Here is a 19,878-nt window from a genome sequence, read left to right as displayed (position 1 = left end):
CCCTTTGGTAACCGTAAGTTTGTTTTTTACTTGAGTCTGTATATATAGATTCATTTGTATTATTTTTTTAGATTCTACATATAAGTGACATCATACAGTATTTGTCTTTCTCTGTTTGACTTATTTCACTAAGCATAATATTCTCTAGGTCCATCCATGTTGCTGCAAGTGGCAATATTTCATCCTTTTTTTCTATGGCTGAGTAATATTCCTGTGTGTGTGTGTGTGTGTGTGTATCACATCTTCTTTATCCATTCAACTGTCGATGGGCACTTGGGTTATTTCCATATTAGCTTTTTAACTAGATTACAATGAAAACATAAATCATCATTCTCTTTTCCAAAATCTCAGGTTGTTCAGTTCAGCCTCTTTGATTCTTTATCTAGCCAGACAACACTCCTTCTGACTTTTCCCTTTGTTTTGCTAATTATGGTGGGAAAAGAGGGGAGGAGTGTCCTGAATCTCAAAGTGGATGAGACTAATAGTTTTTAACTCATTGACATATCACTTCTCTCTTATTCTTTTAAACTGGTGTGATTTTTTCTTAACGTTTTCTATTCCTCTCTTTCGAGGAGTTAATTATTTCTCTAATGAATTTTATAAAGTGAGTTCTAATATTTTTTAATGTATTGAGTTCTTCCTATGTGCCAGGAACTAGGGACACAGAGATAAACAAGGCATGTCTTTGCTTCTAAGTTCAGAGAACAGGCAGGCGGTACAGATGCTGTGATCAACAGAATAATGGATGCAACAGTGTCCATTCCCTAATCCCCAGAACCTCACATAGGAAAAGGGCTTTGTAGATGTGATTAAGGTTAAGGACCTTGAGATGGGGAGGGTAGTCTGGATTGTCCAGGTGGGCCTTATCAAATCACACTAGTCCTTAAAAGCAGAGACCCTTTCCCAGCTATAATCAGAGCACCAGAGAGATGGTAGCATGAGAAGAATCCAACCAGCTGTTGCTGGCTTTGAAGGTAGAGGAAGGGACCATGTACCAAAGAATGAATGTGGGTAGCCTCTAGAAGTTGGGAAAGGTAAGGAAACGGATTCTTCCCTAGATCCTCCAGAAGAAACACTGACACCTTGATTTTAGCCCAGTTCTCGAGACCTGCATCAGACTTTTGACCTCCAGAACTGATAATACATTTGTGTTTTTTAAGCTGCTGAACCTGTGGCAATTTGTTAAAGCAGCAAAACAAAAAAACTAACACAGGTGCTCTGCACTAAGTGCAAGGCAGCTTAGACTGTGATCAGGGTAGAATGGAGGCATTAGGGCAAGTGTTTTGTGTCCTCAGAGTTGAGCATGGCCCAACTGAGAGAGATGAGGAAGTATCACAAAGGAGGAGGCCTGCAAGTTGTCCTTGGAATATTAAGATTTGGTCAGTCACATGAAGGAAGAAGAGAACATTTCAGACAAAGAGATGAACACCCAAGTCAACATTACAATATGTTTGCATATCAATTTTCTATATGGGAAAAATTGTGAAAAGCTTGAAAAACAAACATAACTACTTCTGCTCTTTGCAAAATGGCAGGCTAGATACTCTGAAGGGTCTTTCTGCTTTCCAACAACCATACGGTGACAATACAGGCTTTTCAATGCATTGCTGGACTTCCAGGAAATAAGAAAATACCCAAAGCCCTCCATCCCACAACAACAAAAAATGGAGTAGTGGCCATCTATGTAGCTCAGACCCACTTTCATGCTGAGACAACTAAAAAAGATGAAGAAAACACAGTCACCTGGAAATCACCAACATGCTGACAGGCTCATCGGAATTACCAGGCATGAAGATGGGAAGCTAGAGAGGTACACCCAGCACCCAGAGCAGGTTTTGTCCTGGGTGAGTTTCCTGCCCAAGAAAGGTGGCTGAAAGTCTGAGCAGCATAAACAAGTAAAAAAGATGCTAGCCACACAAAAAAAAAGATGGGTAAATTTGCATTAAAATTGAGAACTTCTGTTCACTAAAAAAAGAAAAGAAAAGAGTAAAGTAAAAAGGCAAACCACAAAGATATTAGCAACTCAAATAATGAGCAAAGAATTCAAATTCAGGATATATAAGGAACTCCAGAAATTCAATAAGCAAAGGCAAACAATCCAATAGGAAAATCTCCCCCAATTATAAACAGACATTTCACAGAAGCAACAGCACAGATGGTAAATAAATATGGTCAGATGCTACCAGAGAAAGGCAAATTGAAACGATACCATTTCACATCCATGATTAACAAAATGAAGAAGTCTGACAATTTTGTGTTAAAAAGAATGTCAAGCAATGGGAACGCTTATACAACAACTGGTGTGAATTTATAATGAACTGGTTCAAACACTTGGTGAAAAAATTTGGTATGATGTACTATTTTTGAATGTTTACATATCCTGCAACCCACCAATTCCACTTTTGGGTATATAGCCTAGAAAACCACTGGTACACGAGCACCCAAAGCCACACGTAAGAGCATTCATAGCAACGCTGATGAAAAATATTAATTAGAAACAATTTAGCATAGACAAGGTAATGGTTGAATATGCTGTGATATATTCATACCAGTATTATACAACTGTGAAAGTGAACAAGTCTGAATTATATTGTAATAATATATCAAGTGAAAACGAATTACACGTCATGAAACCAATTTTTTAAAGCTCAAAAAAACCTAAATAATAAATTATTTAGGAATATATTTAGATATGGTAAAACAGGGATTAATTATAATATTGAATGAAAGTAGCAAGTTGCAGAAGACCAGAGTATGACACCATTTTTATAAAGTTCTAAAATAAGCGAGACACTGTATTATTTAGAGATACATAGAGATTTATGTGGTTTCACATGTAAAATTACATATAAAAACCAATAACAAATTGAAATGGTAAGACCAAAATTCAAGATGGGTTATTCTGGCAGAAAGCAGGGGGTTGGGATGATGATGGAGGGGCTCACAGGAAGTTTCAACAGAATTGCTTATGTTTGGTTCATTTTCCGTGTGATGTGTTCACTGGTGTCCATCATGGTATCATGTTTTTAAATTTACAAGTATATTGCATATATTATTTTGTAGTATCAAATACTACATAATAAAAATTTAAGCTATACAAAATTGTTTTTGCTAAGATGGCTGTTATTCCAGTTCCTCCTTCCTTGGGTGCACTTTTGTGTACCCCCAAACTCAAATGAGGGTCACAGGCCTGAAAGAAGAGGAAAGTGTGTTGTGAGATGATATATACCAATGCTGCCTGAGTTCAGCTCAGAACTAGTGATCTTCCCAAACTGGATATCATAAAATGACAGAGCAAGTTCTCTACTACTCTGTTGGGTTTATTTCAATTTGGTGGCTCATTTTTTTTTTTAGTGTACACTGTATGTTTAAAACGCTCTGCTCAGGAGTTCATGTGGGCTTCAAGTGGTCCTCGGCCATCAAGTGCCTTCCCATCCCAACCCACTAAAATTCAAAGTTGCTTTTACACATTGTAAAGGAAGGGTAGAAAATGTTCCTTTGTCTAAATTACAATTTTTGTTTTAAATATATAGCTTAAACATACAATAAAGGCTTTTCTTCCAAATATGTTGGAAGAGTGGGGAATGACAATTGTTAATAAATCTGAGTTGCAATTTTAATTCAGATTAGTTTCTTAATCATTTTCAGGGCAAATGAGGCAAAAATCTAACTACCCTCACCAACCCCACTCTTATCCCACGGCCGCTCATCTCTCAGAACCACTCCATCTTGCTGGGTTTCCCTCAGGCAGGATATCTTTCTTACCTCACCACCATCTCTGCACAAACATACTCCCATCACTTCTAATGTCCATACCCAGTTCCTTCCCCACCAGCTACCTTTTGCTACAGGCAGGGCTTTTAGGGGTTTGGGGGACTGAGGCAGGTGTGAGGGATTGGGGGAACCAGGGGGAGTGGGGGTGTTCTGGGGCAGGGGTTTCATCCGACATAATACATGCAAAGGAATTAATGGCAATCAGAACAACATTGCAGGTTGTGAAATAGATAGAACATGTGTGTTGAAGTTACACAGTCCTGGGTCAGACCCTCCCATCTCTTCCACTTTTTAGTTTGGTGATGTTTGAGAAGTTCCTAAACTTCTCAGAGCCTCAGTGTCTTCATCTGTAAAAATAGTTAATAATACCTACATCCTAGGGTGGTTGTAAGGATTTGACTATGTTTATAAATTGTCAGTGTTCAGTATACACTCATATATGGTGTTTTATTTGTATTGGGTGAATATTGAAATTATAGAGCTTCTTCCTAGGCTTGTAGATAGAGACATAGATTTGACTCAGTACAGGGTGATTTACTTGCTCATCCTTGAATGCAGATTTCTTCACATTCCTTTTCACTGTTGAATCTATTTCCTGAGCCTTTACAGCCACTGAACCAAAAGCGAGCACAGGAGTTGACCTGTTTGTCATAATACCATCGAACCACATATTCGCTACAGTTTCCTGGCTGTAGAGTTCCAAATATCTAGGATCTAGAGTGAGAAAAGGATAGCATGTTATTATAAGTTTTTCTTTCACTGAAAAGTAAAAGCTTTAGGAAGCTTATTCTCCATGCACACTAACACACCAACTAAAAAAGTATGGTTCTAAGTTAAGGACGGGTTCCTGAATACCTGACATATTTCCTCTACCACCTGAAACTCCACCATTAGATAGTCATTCCTTTGAAAACAAAAGTTTTTGAACTTCATGAAACCCCATTAAAATGCATATTTTCCTGACAATACTGTGAGCCTTGATTGGCTAATACTCTTGTGAGGATTAGTTGACAGGAGAGAGATAGGACTTCTTCATTTACTTTGGACTTGATTTGAAATCAAATTAGCACTTGGAATGAAGATGACTTTGGCCTTCCATACACATTCCCTCCAAGTTTGTTCATAGAAAGCACCACTATGATCACATGTGATTGTGCTTACTAAAGGAGGAAAATCCCTTTAAGTTACAAAAAAATGTAAAATAAAAGACTCTCTTCTTTTTTTAATTGAAGTATAGTTGATTTACAATATTATATTAGTTTCAGGTGTACAGCATACTGATTCAGTATTTTTGCCGATTATACTCCATTATAGGTTATTACAAGATAATGGCTGTAATTCCCTGTGCTATACAGTATACCCTTGTTGCTTATCAATTTTATACATAGTCGTTTGTATCTGTTAATCCCACACTCCTAATTTGTCCCTCCTCCCTTCCTTCTCCCCTTTGGTAACTGCAAGTTTGTTTTCTATATCTGTGACTCTGTTTCTGTTTTGCATATATCAATACATACATTTGTATTATTTTGTAGAGTCCACATATAAATGATATCATACAGTATTTGTCTTTCTTTGAATTACTTCACTAAGCATAGTATTATCTAGGTCCATCCATGTTGCTGCAAATGGCAGAATTTTGTTCTTTTTTATGGCTGAGTAGTATCCACTGTATACATAGACCACGGCTTCTTGATCCAGTCACCTGTTGATGGCTTGCTTCTATGTCTTGGCTATTGTAAACAGTACTGCTATGAACACTGAGGTGCATGTATCTTTTCTAATTAATGTTACTATTTTTTCCAGACATATACCCAGGAGTAGAATTGCTGGGTCATATGGTAGTTCTATTTTTAGTTTTTTCAGGAACCTCTATATTGTTTTCCATAGTGGCTGCATACTGAGTTGTATGAGCTGTTTTATATTTTGGAATATTAATCTGTTGTCAGTGGCATCATTTGCAAATATTTTCTCCCATTCTGTAGGTTGTCTTTTCATTTTGTCTAAGGTTTTATTTGCAGTGTAAAAGCTTTTAAGTTTAATTAGATCCCATGTGTTTATTTTTGCTCTCATTTCTTTTTCCTTAGGAGACTGATCCAAGAAAATATTGCTACTATTTATATCAAAGAATGTTCTGCCTATGTTCTGTTCTAGGAGTTTTATGGCTTCAGGTCTTACATTTAGTTATTTAACTATTTTGAGTTTATTTTTTTACATGGTGTGAGGAAATATTCTAATCTCATTGTTTTACATGTGGCTGTCCATTTTTCCCAGTACCACTTGTTGGAGAGACTGTCTTTTCTCCATTGTGTTTCTTGTCTTCTTTGTCATAGATTAATTGATTGTAGGTGTGTGGGTTTATTTCTGGGTGCTCTATTCTCTTCCATTGATCTATATGTCTATTTTTGTGCCAGTACCACACTGTTATGATTACTGTAGCTTTGTAGTATAGTTGAAGTCTGAGAGGGTTGTACCTCCAGCTTTGTTCTTTTTTCTCAAGATTGCTTTGGCTATTTGGGGTCTTTGTGGTTACATATGAATTTTAGGATTATTTGTTCTAGTTCTGTGAAAAATATCATGAGTATTTTGATAGGGATTGAATTAAATCTGTAGATTGCTTTGGGTACCATGGCCATTTTAACAATATTAATTCTTCCAATACAAGAACAAAAGATATCTTTCCATTTCTTTGTATCATCTTCAATTTCCTTCATCTGTGTTTTATAGTTTTCAGAGTATAGGTCTTTCACATTCTTGGTTAAGTTTATTCCTAGGTACTGTAATATTTTTGTTGTGATTTTAAACAAGATTTTTTTTTTACTTTCAATTCTGATATTTCATTATTAGTGTATAGACTCACAACAGATTTCCATATATTAATCTTGTATCCTGTAACCTTGCTGGAAGTATTTATTAGTTCTAATAGTTTTTGTGTGGAGACTTTAGGGTTCTCTATATAGAGTATCGTGTCATCTGCAAATACTGACAGTTTTACTTCTTCCCTTCCAACTGGATACCCTTATTTCTTTTTCTTGCCTGATTGCTGTGGCTAGGACTTCCAATACTACGTTAAATAGAAGCAGTGAGAGTGGGCATCCTTGTTTGTTCCTGAATTTAGTGGAAAGGCTTCCATATTTTCACCATTGAGTATGTGGGTTTGTCATAAATGGCCATTTTATTCTTTGTTTTCCAGTTGTGGTTATAGTTCTTCTCTGATCATTTATTCTTATTTGTGTTTCTCCCATTGTGGTTTGATGATTTTCTTTTGTAGTATGCTTGGGTTCCTTTATCTCAACATTTCTTTTAGGGTAGGTTTAGTATTGCTTAATCTTTTAGTTTTTGCTTGTCTGAGAAATTCTTTCTCTCTCCTTCTATTCTAAATGATAATCTTGCTGGGTAGAGTATCCTAGGTTGTGGGTTTTCCCTTTCAGCAGTCTGAATACACCATGTCACTCACTTCTGGCCTGCTAACTTTCTGTAGAGAAATCAGCTGATAGCCTTATGGGGATTCCCTTATACATGACTCTCTGTTTTTTTCTCTTTCTGCCTTTAGAATTCTCTCTTCAACTTTTGCTATTTTAATTATATATCTTGGTGTGGGTCTGTTGGGGTTCATCTCATTTGGGACCCTCTATGCTTTCTGTACCGGATATCTGTTTCCTTCTTCAGATTTGGGAAGTTTTCAGCAATAATCTCATCAAATGCATTTTTGATCCCCTTCTCTCTGTCTTCTCCTTTTGATACAAATGTAGGCATGTTTGATGTTATCCCAGAGATCTTGCATGTTGCACTTGTTTTTGTTTGTTTGTTTTGTTTTGTTTTTTGTCATTCTATTGTTCTGATTGAGTGATTTCCATTCTTCTATCTTCCAGATCACTTATGTGTCCTTCTGTGTCATTTATTCTGCTATTCATTGCTTCGGGAGTATTCTTTATCCCAGATACTGAATTATCTATGTTTGATTGGGTTTTTCTATTTTCTAGTTCCTTATTAAAATGATCTGTGTTTAGATCATTTCTCTTCCCAATTCACTTAGCATTTTTATTACCAATGATTTGAATTCTTTATTTGGTAAGTTGCTTATTTCTGTTTCATTGTTTTTTCATGGGTTTTCTCTTTGCTCTTTCAGTTGAGAGTAGTTCCTCTGCCTTTTCATTTCACTTAAGTTTCTCTGTGTCTATGAACCTAGATGAAACAGTTAGCTATTTTGGTTTTGAAGGGGTGTTCTTATGTGGGAGTGTCCCTATGCTATGTGCATGTGCCCACTGCCTTTGGTGGGAGAGCTGGATTTGATGTGGATGCCAGCCATGTCTTTCCTCAGGGTGAGCTGGCAGCTGTCACCTTGGTAGGGGATTGGGCTGGAGGTGGAGGAGCTACAGCTGGAGCTGTGTGTGAGGCAGGACGTCCTCTCTGCTCAGTAGTTGTCACCGCCCTTGGGTCTGCTCCCAAGTTGCTGGAGTGGAAGCCCCGAGGGTCAGGCTTGAGCTGACTCTTCTCCCTTAAAGTGTGTGTTTCTCCTTCTCTTTACTCTGGGATCTTTGCCCCAAAAGGAGGGGATTGCTGAAGCAAGTAGGGCTCATGGGCTTACAGAGTTTGGCTCAGATGTACCTCATGATCCTGTCTTTTCACTTGTTTCACTTGTGGCCACCCCAGATCTAGTGCTAGGCTGTAGCATGGAGTGAGTGGGCCCAGAATGTTCCTTTGGCTTGGGCTGGGGCATGCAGCAAGGTGGTCCTGGGCTGCTTCTGGGGTGCCACTTGAATACATGCCAACAATGGCTGCCTCAACGAAGGGCTCTCTTTATATCACAATTTTCTTTTAAAAAGATCAGCTTTTTTAAAAATAAATTTATGTATTTTATTTATTTACTTTTGGCTGCTTTGGTTCTTTGTTGCTGTGTGCGGTTTTCTCTAGTTGCGGCGAGGGGGGGGCTCCTCTTCATTGCAGTGCCTGGGCTTCTCATTGCGGTGGCTTCTTTTGTTGCAGAGCATGGGCTCTAGGTGCATAGGCTTCAGTAGTTGTGGCACGTGGGCTCAGTAGTTGTGGCTCAGAGCTCTAGAGCACAGGCTCAGTAGTTGTGGCCCCTGGGCTTAGTTGCTCCACAGCATGTGGGATCTTCACGGACCAGGGCTCAAACCCATGTCCCCTGCATTGGCAGGTGGATTCTTAACCACTGCGTCACCAGGGAAGCCCAAAAGATCAGCTTTTACAGGACAGTAAAAACATGACCTTCTAATGTCAGTTTACAAATAAGTTTCAGAAACACTTCCGCTATCCAAAAAAATAAAAAATAAATCTAATTAGAGTTACAACAATAAAGCTATTTGTTAAATCCCTTTTTATTTCATGTTTGTCCTTCGTGCCTTGATTATTATTTCTTACTGAGGAACTTATACCAAGGTGAGAACATTCTCCAAAAAGACAAAATAGATACTTGCTGCCTGACACTTGTGTTCTGTGTGACAGTTTAAATGTCATAAGCTTCATTTCTCAATAGCAAAATAAGCCCTTTCTCCATCTGCCATAATCATTTCCTCAGATTTGGAGTATGTCTCAATTCACTTATTTGCTAAAACTGACCTCTAAATTTACCTTTTCGGCCAAATAGAAGGGAGCAAGTGGATTCTCACTACCTCCACTCTTTAAAAGCAATAACTGAATAATGTATATTGTTGTCAAGCCAATCTAAGCTGCTTTTGGGCAAGGATGTTGTCTCTCTTGCATGTTCTTCACAAATGTGTATGTAATGATTAATTTCTGTAGACATTAACTGCATAGAAAATATGCTGATGAATTGGAATCTAGATTCTAGCTTCTTTTTCTTTCTTCCAACCAGGGGTCAAAAATTCAAATGTCTACATGTGTGAAGGCTTCATGTAAGACAGTAGGGAGTGGTAAGAGCTACTGCAAACATGAGAGCAATATCCTCTCTAAAGGCTTTCAAATTTTAAAATAACAATAAACACTATAAGAGCTTTAAATTTTTTGATTGACCAAATTTGTTCCAAAAACCAGCCAGTTTTCTAATTCTATATATAATAAAATGAAAAGCGTCTTTTGTCCTCCCTGTTTAGAGTCAAAACATGTTCTCTCTGGATGAGATTTTAGAGACCATTCTTTCTGTGCCTTCTTGATTTTATAGATACAACAGCTGATGGGCAGAAATCTCTTACCTTCGTGCACGAAATTTTCTCGCTCTGAGTTCAAAATGAGACTTTGAGCTCTGGTTTCCAGACCCTCTGCCTGATCCTCAGGGGACCTGAGCAATGGCCCCTGGGTGGTGGCAGCCTCAGATGATGGAGTGGCAGCAAGGCTGGCAGCCCAGGTGGGCTCTGAAGGCTCCTTCTCTTTGTCCTGGGCTCCAGAGACACTGACCTATACAAAGAACTCACAGTTTTGAATCTGGTGATATCAAGTTAAAAAAGCTACTTTACTTTGGGGAACACTTAAAGAAAAGTTTCTCCCCAGTTCTTCAATATTAATTATTTCAATAAAAGCTCACGAAACGATGCCTCTCCCCTATGTCAGGCATTCCTGAATACCTGAGTTATGGATTTTCTGACCGCCTCGTGGTCACACACATTTTTCCCAGTGCCAGGCACAAATGCTTTTGTGCTGGGCCTTTCAGAGAGATCTACCTGCAGGGTACAAAAGATGTGAGTTTGGGAGGAGTTCATCTTCATCCTTTTCTTAGTCAGTTGTATGAAGAGGGAAAATAACCACTAATTTCTTTGACCTTTTTTTTTTTTTTAATGGCCTTTTCCTCTCTGTTTTCTAAAACTAGAGAACTTAACAATATATTCCAAAATATCTACCATGAACTCCACCAATGTTGAGATTGGGAATTGAAGTGACAGAGGACAATAATACTGTTAAAATAAAAACAATAGCAATCACTTCTCATCTCATCCTATTATCTGGACCCCAGCAAATGTCAAATGCTGCAGGATGCTTAGCTTCTCAGAAGTTCTGAGAAATGTATGCTAGCTAAGGGATAAAGGATTATAATTTCAAAAGCAAGTTTTCTGAACTAAGATTTCCAAGTTTCATCTAAATTTATGATATGTAATGAAACAAGGAAGAAAATGTGTTTTGCTTAAAAACTTAAAAAAAAGTCACATCAGTTATTCTTGACTACAGTTGCCAGGAGCTAGGACAATCCTTTATGGGTCCAATTAAGTTCTTTTTCTTTATCCTTGGACCCCAGATACATGAGGTTGAATCGATAATTCATTTCAGTCCTAGCACAGTGTGGTCATTTATCCTCGCAAGGCCCTCTCTTGTTTGTTTGCTTTTGTTTATTTATTTAAATAGGCAAATCTATGAACTAGGTAAAGTCATTTTTGATGCTTCCTCACCTGTGGTTCCTGTCATCTTTTTCTTTTTTTCTTTTTTTTTTTTTTTGCGGTACGTGGACCTCTCACTGTTGTGGCCTCTCCCATTGTGGAGCACAGGCTCCAGACACGCAGGCTCAGTGGCCATGGCTCACAGGCCCAGCCACTCCACGGCATGTGGGATCTTCCCGGACCAGGGCACGAACCCACGTCCCCTGCATCGGCAGGCAGACTCTCAACCACTGCGCCACCAGGGAAGCCCCCCTGTCATCTTATGACCAAAGCCAGCTGTCATCATTAGCTGCTCTCTGCCATCTAAACTGTTCCACTGCTTTTGATTCTGTACCCCCCCCCCACACACACAATGCGGAAGAACTAGCTAACTCTATTACTCATGTATGTATATTTTTACAATAATTAAATGATTATCAGAGCAAATATTTCCATTGGTACTGGTCTGGTTATCAGCCTATATAAAGGGCACTCAATTCAAATACAGTAGTGATGTTTCACTTACCCCAAACACATCTTTTGGTACAAATGGAGGTAGAACTGTGGGTCAGTTGGCATTCCTCTTTCTTTCAGAATGATCCTGTATATGCAGATGACGATTTGAATGTGAATTTTGTTATATTCATAGAACTACAGAATTTTAAGTTTAGAGGAAACATTTATCAGTACTTCATTTTCTATGGAGGAATCTGAAGCTCCAAATAATTAATAATCTAAAGCTTCCCCCCAATTATTGGTAAGTTAGTGGCAAAATTAGAAATGCCCTTTTCAGGAAAGAAATACTGTTTTGTTTTGTTTTTTTGCTTGCTCATATTTCATTTTAAGCAAAAAATAAGTTAAAAGAAAAGCTTGACTGAGGAGTAGCTTATCAAACATAAAAAAGACAACAGACGTTATGGCTACACTTGAGATATACTGTCAGGTGAGAATGTTCCTTTGAAGAACTTCACTGGGCAGCATGGTTCTCTTAAAGGAATTAACTCAGCCTCTAAATAACCATCTTGTTCAAGTCTTAAGGTCTCATAAGTCATTCTTTACCTCTTGTAAGTTTAGGAGTGTATGTTTTCTTTCTCAATCACGTCATTATTTGGGAATTAAAAAAAATAAATTTATTTATTTATTTTAGGCTGTGTTGGGTCTTCGTTGCTGCGTGAGGGCTTTCTCTAGTTGTGGCGAGCAGGGGCTGCTCTTCGTTGCGGTGCGCGGGCTTCTCATATGGTGGCTTCTCTTGTGGTGGAGCATGGGCTCTAGGCGCGTGGGCTTCAGTATTTGTGGCACACAGGCTCAGTATTTGTGGCACACAGGCTCTAGAGCTCAGGCTCAGTAGTTGTGGTGCATGGGCTTAATTGCTCCGTGGCATGTGGGATCTTCCCGGACCAGGGCTCGAACCCGTGTCCCCTGCATTGGCAGGCGGACTCTCAACCACTGCGCCATCAGGGAAGCCCTATTTGGGAATTTTGACTACTAGAACATTACACCTCAGGTTCTAGAACAAGTGAAATATTTTTTTTTCAGAAATGAGAATAATTTTATATTTTGGCTCCATGAGATTTCAGTTTATTTAAGCAAATACATAACTATATTATGTATAGTTTACATAATACATATTTATGTTATATATTATAGTTTGCCATTTTTATAATTTTTTTTATTACAAAAGCAAACATGTTCATTGAAGGGAATTTACAAAATCTGGACAAGCAAGGAAGAAACTAGAAATCACAAGTGATTCCACTTCCCAGAAATAATTGTTGTTGATACTCAGGTTGTTTTTTCCCCAGTCTTTCTTCTATATGCATATATATATATATTTATTTAATTAATTAATTATTATTATTATTTTTTTGTGGTATGCGGGCCTCTCACTGTTGTGGCCTCTCCCGTTGCGGAGCACAGGCTCCGGACGCGTAGGCTCAGCGGCCATGGCTCACGGGCCCAGCCGCTCCGCGGCATGTGGGATCTTCCCGGACCGGGGCACGAACCCGTGTCCCCTGCATCAGCAGGCGGACTCTCAACCACTGCGCCACCAGGGAAGCCCTCCTCTAGGCTTTATTATTTTATTTTATTGATTGATTTTTTTGGCCATGCCGCACAGCATGCGGAATCTTAGTTCCCGGACCAGAGATCAAACCCGCGCCCCCTGAAGTGGAAGCAGCGAGCAGTCCTAACCACTGGACTCCTGGAGAATTCTCTCCTCTAGGCTTTAATGTCATCATTTTAAAATAGGAAAAGATTAGCCCCTAACATACCTTCCAACTCTGAAAGTGGGATATAAGCCACCCCAAACTTTACTGGCAGAATACACACCGAATTCATGATAGTGGCTGCTTCTGGAGAGAGGAGGAGAAAAGAGACTCTGAAGGAGAACAGCAAGGACTCTAGGTTTGTCTGAAGCAACAGTGATGAACAGAGGGAAACACCAGTTATGTCTGGGTGGTGGGCACTCCAGTGTTTGCTGTGTGCATTCTCTGTTATTTTATTTAATTTTATTATAAATCTTAAACCTAAACACAACAGGCTGCCTATCAGCTCTGCACACTTCTACTCCCCCCACACTGGCCTGCCTTGGAGGAGATGAATGGCCCCAGCTCCGAGCAGGGCTCACACAGTAAAACACAGCAGAGGAGCCGGGCACATGAGGGGCTGACACCTGGAGGCCGGGCTGTTCCATGCAGCTGGACAGGCAGATGTGTTATGCTCAGTCCTTTCTAGCCTTTAGAGCAGATCTTTAAGGGGAGAAAAGAGATTTCAAGCAGTATCCCAGAACGTGAGTGTATGACCTAAAGGAGGATAACTGAATAGGTGCCACACAGTTCTAGAAGGTCCTTTGGTTTCTGATTCCCGAACATTTTCCTCATAACTCATTACCCAGAACCTTGCATATATTGCAGACAAGCTCTTTAAACTTGAGCTCCCGTCTTCCCTGGATGAGTGCCGATGATCATGAGTATTAGATCATGTGCTCAGACTTAGCTTTTCCCAGCAGTGCAGGGCCACGTTTCTCCCAGTCAGCTGTGGGGATTCTGCTCCTGCCAGCTGGGGCACTGCCAGGGCCTTCAAGGTGCCTGGCTTCGCAGGTTCTGACCTTGATTGAGGCTTCCCAGGTAATAACACTTCTTTGCCAGGTCTCTCAGCACGCAAGCACTTAAACTGAATGCTCTCCATTTGCATTTAAGGTTGCTGAGGGCTGTGAGGAACACCTTGAGTTTGGGCTGCACCTCCCCTGATCGCCTGCAGCTTTCCTACAGGGAAACTGCAGGATGTTATTGTGTCTAAACCCTCTGATACATTAGCATAATGTCCTCCATTCTGGCATTGCCCACTAAAGCTTTTTGACTGTTCTAATCACATACTTTTACAAAAGGAAGAATATTCTGGTAATAATCCCTTATTTTACAAAGAGGAAATGGAAACCTTAAGAAACAGGTGATTCACCCAATGCCAGGCAGCTGTCAGATCTCATTTCTAAGATGTCATTCACTGTGAAATACACTATAAATTTTAAGTCTAAAAAAAGACCACAGCACAGTAAGCAGATGCATACCAGTCTCTGAAATAATAAAGTAGGAAAAGTATAAATTCTGGAGACAAGGAAATAAAGGATTTAGCTTCAGCATTGAGACTACAAGCCAAGTTTCCTGACTTCCAGATCTGGGATAGTCTTTCTAGATCAGTTTGCAATATGTTATTTTTTTCTTCTCCCTAAGAGAGGAACATTTTACATTCTAAGGCTAATAAGTCAATGATTAGCAATATATGAGGCTTCCACAGACACATCACCTGGCAATACTAATAATTCATTGTTATGCAGTTTATCAAGAAGAATTTGAGGTTTTCTTGACTACCACAATGAGAAAGTATTACTTTTACTTTATAAACAAATAAATTATTGTATTGACCAATATAACTATATCTGTGTATGTGGCTTAGTCAAGGCCACTTACAAATAATTAGGTCTGATTTCAGGAAATCAACTTAATTTTCATGTCAGTGGAGAAAATAAACTAGTATTAGGCTTAGTCCCAAGTCTTTTGAAAGTTTAAAAAGTCCATGTATTTTGAAAGTATTGATTATGGACTTTGAATAGGCTACTTCATTCAATAGTGAGTATAATATGATTGAGCAACCTATAAAATTTTACTTGAATATGACATAAGGAGAAAATATAGATGTACTCAAACATTTGTGTCTTTTTCCTAATCTGTCATAGATACTCAGTACCAAGTTAAAATATAGGCCATGGTACTAAAGACAGGTTTTTAAGAAAATTCAGCCAAAATGGAATCTTATATATGATAAATAATTCAATGATTTTTTTTTTTTTAAATAAGATGTTGGGGGTAGGAGTTTAGTAATTTATTTATTTATTTTTGCTGTGTTGGGTCTTCGTTTCTGTGCGAGGGCTTTCTCTAGTTGTGGCAAGTGGGGGCCACTCTTCATCGCGGTGCACGGGCCTCTCACTATCGCGGCCTCTCTTGTTGCGGAGCACAGGCTCCAGACGCGCAGGCTCAGTAGTTGTGGCACACGGGCCTAGTTGCTCCGCAGCATGTGGGATCCTCCCAGACCAGGGCTCGAACCCGTGTCCCCTGCATTAGCAGGCAGATTTTCAACCACTGCGCCACCAGGGAAGCCCTCAATGATGTTATTTTTAAAAGAGCAAAGAAATAAAATGACACTATCAGCAAGTAATGGATAAGCTGAAGAGGATATAGAAAAGAGAGATGGGATAAGAGTTTTGAGACCATATTGTTAAATACTGATAAGAAATGATGAGGCCCTGACCTAAAGCAGTAGAGGTATTGATGAGGAGAAAGGAATTGAGAGCATAGATCGAGGGATGATAAGAACAGACCAAAGACCATAGTACCAACAAGTGGGGACGATACAGTGAGAAGAGAGCTACGGGTGTATCCCAGGTTTCTTGCCAGGTACGCGGCTGGTTGGAGGGACCATACCCCTAGGAGGAAATCTGGAGGAGCAGCACGGTGAACGTGTTCCATGTTGAATGCCTGCGGGGCACCCAGAAGAAGATGTGCACAGAGAATCAAAATGTGAATCTGGGACCCAGGAGAAAGGTCTGGATTGGGGAGGCAGATTTGAGAGTTAGCACACGTGGCTTTGGAACTCAGAAAGAGAATATGGAATAAGAAGAGAAGCAGGCTAAGGACAAATCTCAGAAAAATTGAGTTTAATATTAAGGGGTAAACAGAGAAAGAAAAAACCCAAAAGCAATTGAGAAAGAATGCTCAGAAGAAGGACAAGGAGAGAGACGACTTGCAAAGCAGAAATAAGCAGCGGCACGGGGATACATGCAAAAGAAAGATTAGGTAAGAATATGGCAATAAAGATCTGGCAATTAAAGGGTTGTTGGTGACTTTTCCAGCTGAGCTTCAGGGGCATATTGGAGGCAGCAGCCTGACTTCAGAGGGTTTCCCAGGGGAACAGAATTGAGGAAACAGTGAGAGCCACAGGGAGATGGACAGGAGAGTGAGGGTGCATGTGTGGTTGTGAGGGGCAGAGACTGGCCTGTGGAATAACTTTATTACATAAACATAGCGATAGGACAGTAGCAAAAGGGATATGTGAACTAAGAGAGGGTTTGGGAATTTTTGAGATGGGAGAGGCTGAAGCCTATTTCCTGACTCTATGGAAAGAGTCAGAAGTGTCGGCAGGAAAGGGTACCACAGGGAAGGAAGATCCTGGTCTTGGAAGAGGCAGAAGGGAATGGCCTCAGAACACAGTAGGGGACAAGCAGGTGTCACGTCAGAGTTGAGGACAGAGCCCATGGTCAGGTCTGAGGATGAAGGGACACATCCAATCCCATTATCAAGGCAGAACCAGCCTAAGGCTCTGGTTCTCGAAGAAATTGCCGGTGGAACCCTGGTTTCAGAAGTGGCCCTCTTTAGATGGATCTTGAGACGGAGTAAGAACACAGAAGGGTTGTGGGGCATTGAGAGTAAGAGATGGAAGAGATGGAAAAACTGAAAATGGAGATGGAGATCTTTGAGCAGCTTGTGTGATAATGAAAGGAGGGGAGAAATGAGGCCAGTGGAATGGGGACCAGGGATAGGGTCTCACTAAAAGAGAGGATGGACAAGGAGAGGGCAGGACAGCCAGCAAAGTCAGCCTGCTGTGTTAGTTTTCTGTAATTTGCATCTATACAGAACATCCACTTCTTCCATAGAAATGAGGAACCGGCATGCTCGGCTTAAGGCTGGCATTGGACTATACATCAGGACCATATTAAATAGAAGGAGGGGACTCTGAGCTCCCCCTTGGCCTCCACCATGCCTCTCCACCTCATGCAGGAGCTACTCAGAGGGACTCTTGCCACACCAGCTTGGCTGTCACCTTCACTGTGTTGCTGTGGAATCACTCCTCATAGGAATCCCACAGCCTCCTTTCTACAGAGAGAAAAAAATTTCTGCTGCCAGTGATCTAAGTTATTTGCAATCTGGGGACAATTTTTCATAATACAAAAAAGGACCTTTATGGAAAGGGTAGACAGGGCTTCTTTCTGCTCTTTCAAGGGGGAAAGAAATCTGCAATACTGTTACAAGAAACTGGCTTCAGTGAATAAACACTCTTTGCATGGACATTAATTATGAATACATTTAGAATGACAAAAGTGACTTCATATATGAAATCCATATACTTATTTGCCTAATGGGCCATTACTGGTTGTAGCCACTTGGTCTGATTAAATGATGTTTACTTGATTTAATTGCCCTCTTCCCATTTATATCTGGGAAATCTTTCCCCAACAGGCCACACCCAGAAAGAACAAAGGAACATCAAGTACCAACATTGTTAGTCCCATAAAAGATAAGGATTTTTTATGTATACAATCTTGTTAATGATGGTATAGTTGATGCCTTTCACCGAAGGAAATCTTCAGATTTCTTTTTCTAACAGTTGATATAGCCTTGGTTTGATTCATAAGTATTTATTGAGCATCTACTGTGTGCAAGACGAAGCACAGTTTTAGGTCCTGAGAGACACAAAGTTTAATTAGACACAGATGTCCTCAAGGAATTTAAATCCATCAGGAAAGTTAAGGTACATACAAAAATAAGTATTAACGATGTTAAAATGTGATAAATTCCAGAAGAAAGTATAAACTATCCTGAGATGTCAGGAAAGAGGCAGAATAGAATGGATGTACACATTTAGCTTCTCAAGACTGGCCTGAAAAGACAACAGAGCGGGATTGCCAAAGCGTTATGAATTTAGTGGAACCTGGGAAATCCTTCTGCTTTCCATATTTCCCAGTACATCTGTTCGTTGATGTGTAGTGTACATCATGTTCATTCCACAACTAGATAAAATAGTTCAAATGCAAGTCCTTCTTGACTTAAATCAACCCATTGGCTTAGATTTCTCACAAAAGTGTAATAACTGATATCAGATTTTCCCCTAAAAACAGATTTTGATAGAAAGGAGAGGAAGAAGGAATACAGAGCTAGGTGTCTTAAGGAGCGATAGAAGAGACAACAGAGAGGAACTAGAGACGCAAAAGGGAAACAGGGCTTCTGAGATTGTTTATTTATTTTGCAGTGTTGCCTAGGGTAGGCTTGGGAACAATCTGAGGATTGAAAGGTTTTGACAGATTCATGTTACTTTAGGTGTTTCGATACTATAATTTTACTTTTAGATAAAGGTGGGTGTGCATGCACAGATACATACATATGTTTTTGTATTTATGCATGTGTATACATTATATATACATATGACCGATCTAAAATGTGAATATAAATGCATATATGTTTGTTCAGACTAAATATCTATTAGGATCGTTCATTTTTAAAAATTCACTCTTACTTCGGTGCTTGTGCAAAGAGAGACAGGGTGAGAAGGTGTAGAGACAAGAGGGACTTTCCAAGTTCAAGTTCATTACAAGCTCCCACTATCTCAGTCAGATGGCCCCTAGGGAGATCCAACTGATACCCACCCTGCGACTCTTGGTGTTACAAATCTAAACTATTTTGGATGTCCTCTTCTTATGCCCTCCCCTCCCCAGCTACTAGAATGCTTCCTCTGTCATAACCTGTTAACATCACTTTTCTCTCAGGGCATCTAACTTCCTGCGTCATGACACCAGAGGCACAGGCTCTTGTCTCATTCTGTGCCGTTGCCTTGGATGTCCCTCAGCCACCTCCGCTTTGGTACAAAATAAGCCCATTATTTTCCTTCAGAGAACGCTACCCTGCCTCCTATATTCTCCATCTCAGTGGATAGTGTTTCAGTTCACCCCATCTCCAAGCTACAGATACAACCGTCCTCCCCAGACCCTCTCCCTAACCTCCAATCCATTCAGTCTCTAAATCCTATTCATTCTACCCCAGAAATGGCTTTCCAATCCATGTGTCCCTTTATTCCAATGGCCCCTGCCTTAGTTTAAGGCCTCATTATCTCTCACCTGGACCATTACTCCTCTTTTCCCACCTCCAGTCTCCTCTCCCCTCCTCCTTCTATTTATCGTTCATAGTGCAACCAAATGTGACCATACGACCCTTGCTTTTAAGACTCTCCTGCTTTCTCCTGGTTGCCTGGCCTATGGATGAAGTTCAAGCTCCTTAGCTTGACACATGAAGCCATTTATAATTCGTCCTCAAATTATCTGTCCAGTTTTAACTCTCGCCCTTCTGCCAGATACACCTTCGGCTCCAGTTAGATTGAGCTTGTCCTCATTTCTTAAAATGCCATTCCCTTTGGATTTCCCCTTTGCCCCCACGTGTTCCCTTTTCTTGGAAATACGCTT

General features: G+C 39.9%; 1 protein-coding gene and 1 long non-coding RNA gene across 2 annotated transcripts in view; one reads left to right on the top strand and one right to left on the bottom strand.

Annotated features, from left to right (window-relative positions):
• The window catches only part of LOC307192078, a 129,531-nt gene that overhangs the window by 16,031 nt on the left and 93,622 nt on the right, over positions 1-19,878 (top strand). The window lies entirely within an intron of this gene.
• The window catches only part of COL28A1 (collagen type XXVIII alpha 1 chain), a gene marked incomplete at both ends in the record, with an annotated part of 159,483 nt that continues 143,921 nt past the window's right edge, over positions 4,317-19,878 (bottom strand). Inside the window, 3 exon segments of the mRNA XM_079932578.1 lie at positions 4,317-4,471; positions 4,474-4,488; positions 9,945-10,146. Coding sequence (XP_079788704.1) covers positions 4,317-4,471; positions 4,474-4,488; positions 9,945-10,146 — 372 coding nt within the window.

The sequence above is a fragment of the Stenella coeruleoalba genome, assembly GCF_951394435.1.
Source record: "Stenella coeruleoalba genome assembly, chromosome: 9".
Taxonomy (NCBI): Eukaryota; Metazoa; Chordata; class Mammalia; order Artiodactyla; family Delphinidae; genus Stenella; species Stenella coeruleoalba.
This window is presented reverse-complemented; position numbering and strand designations above follow the sequence as displayed.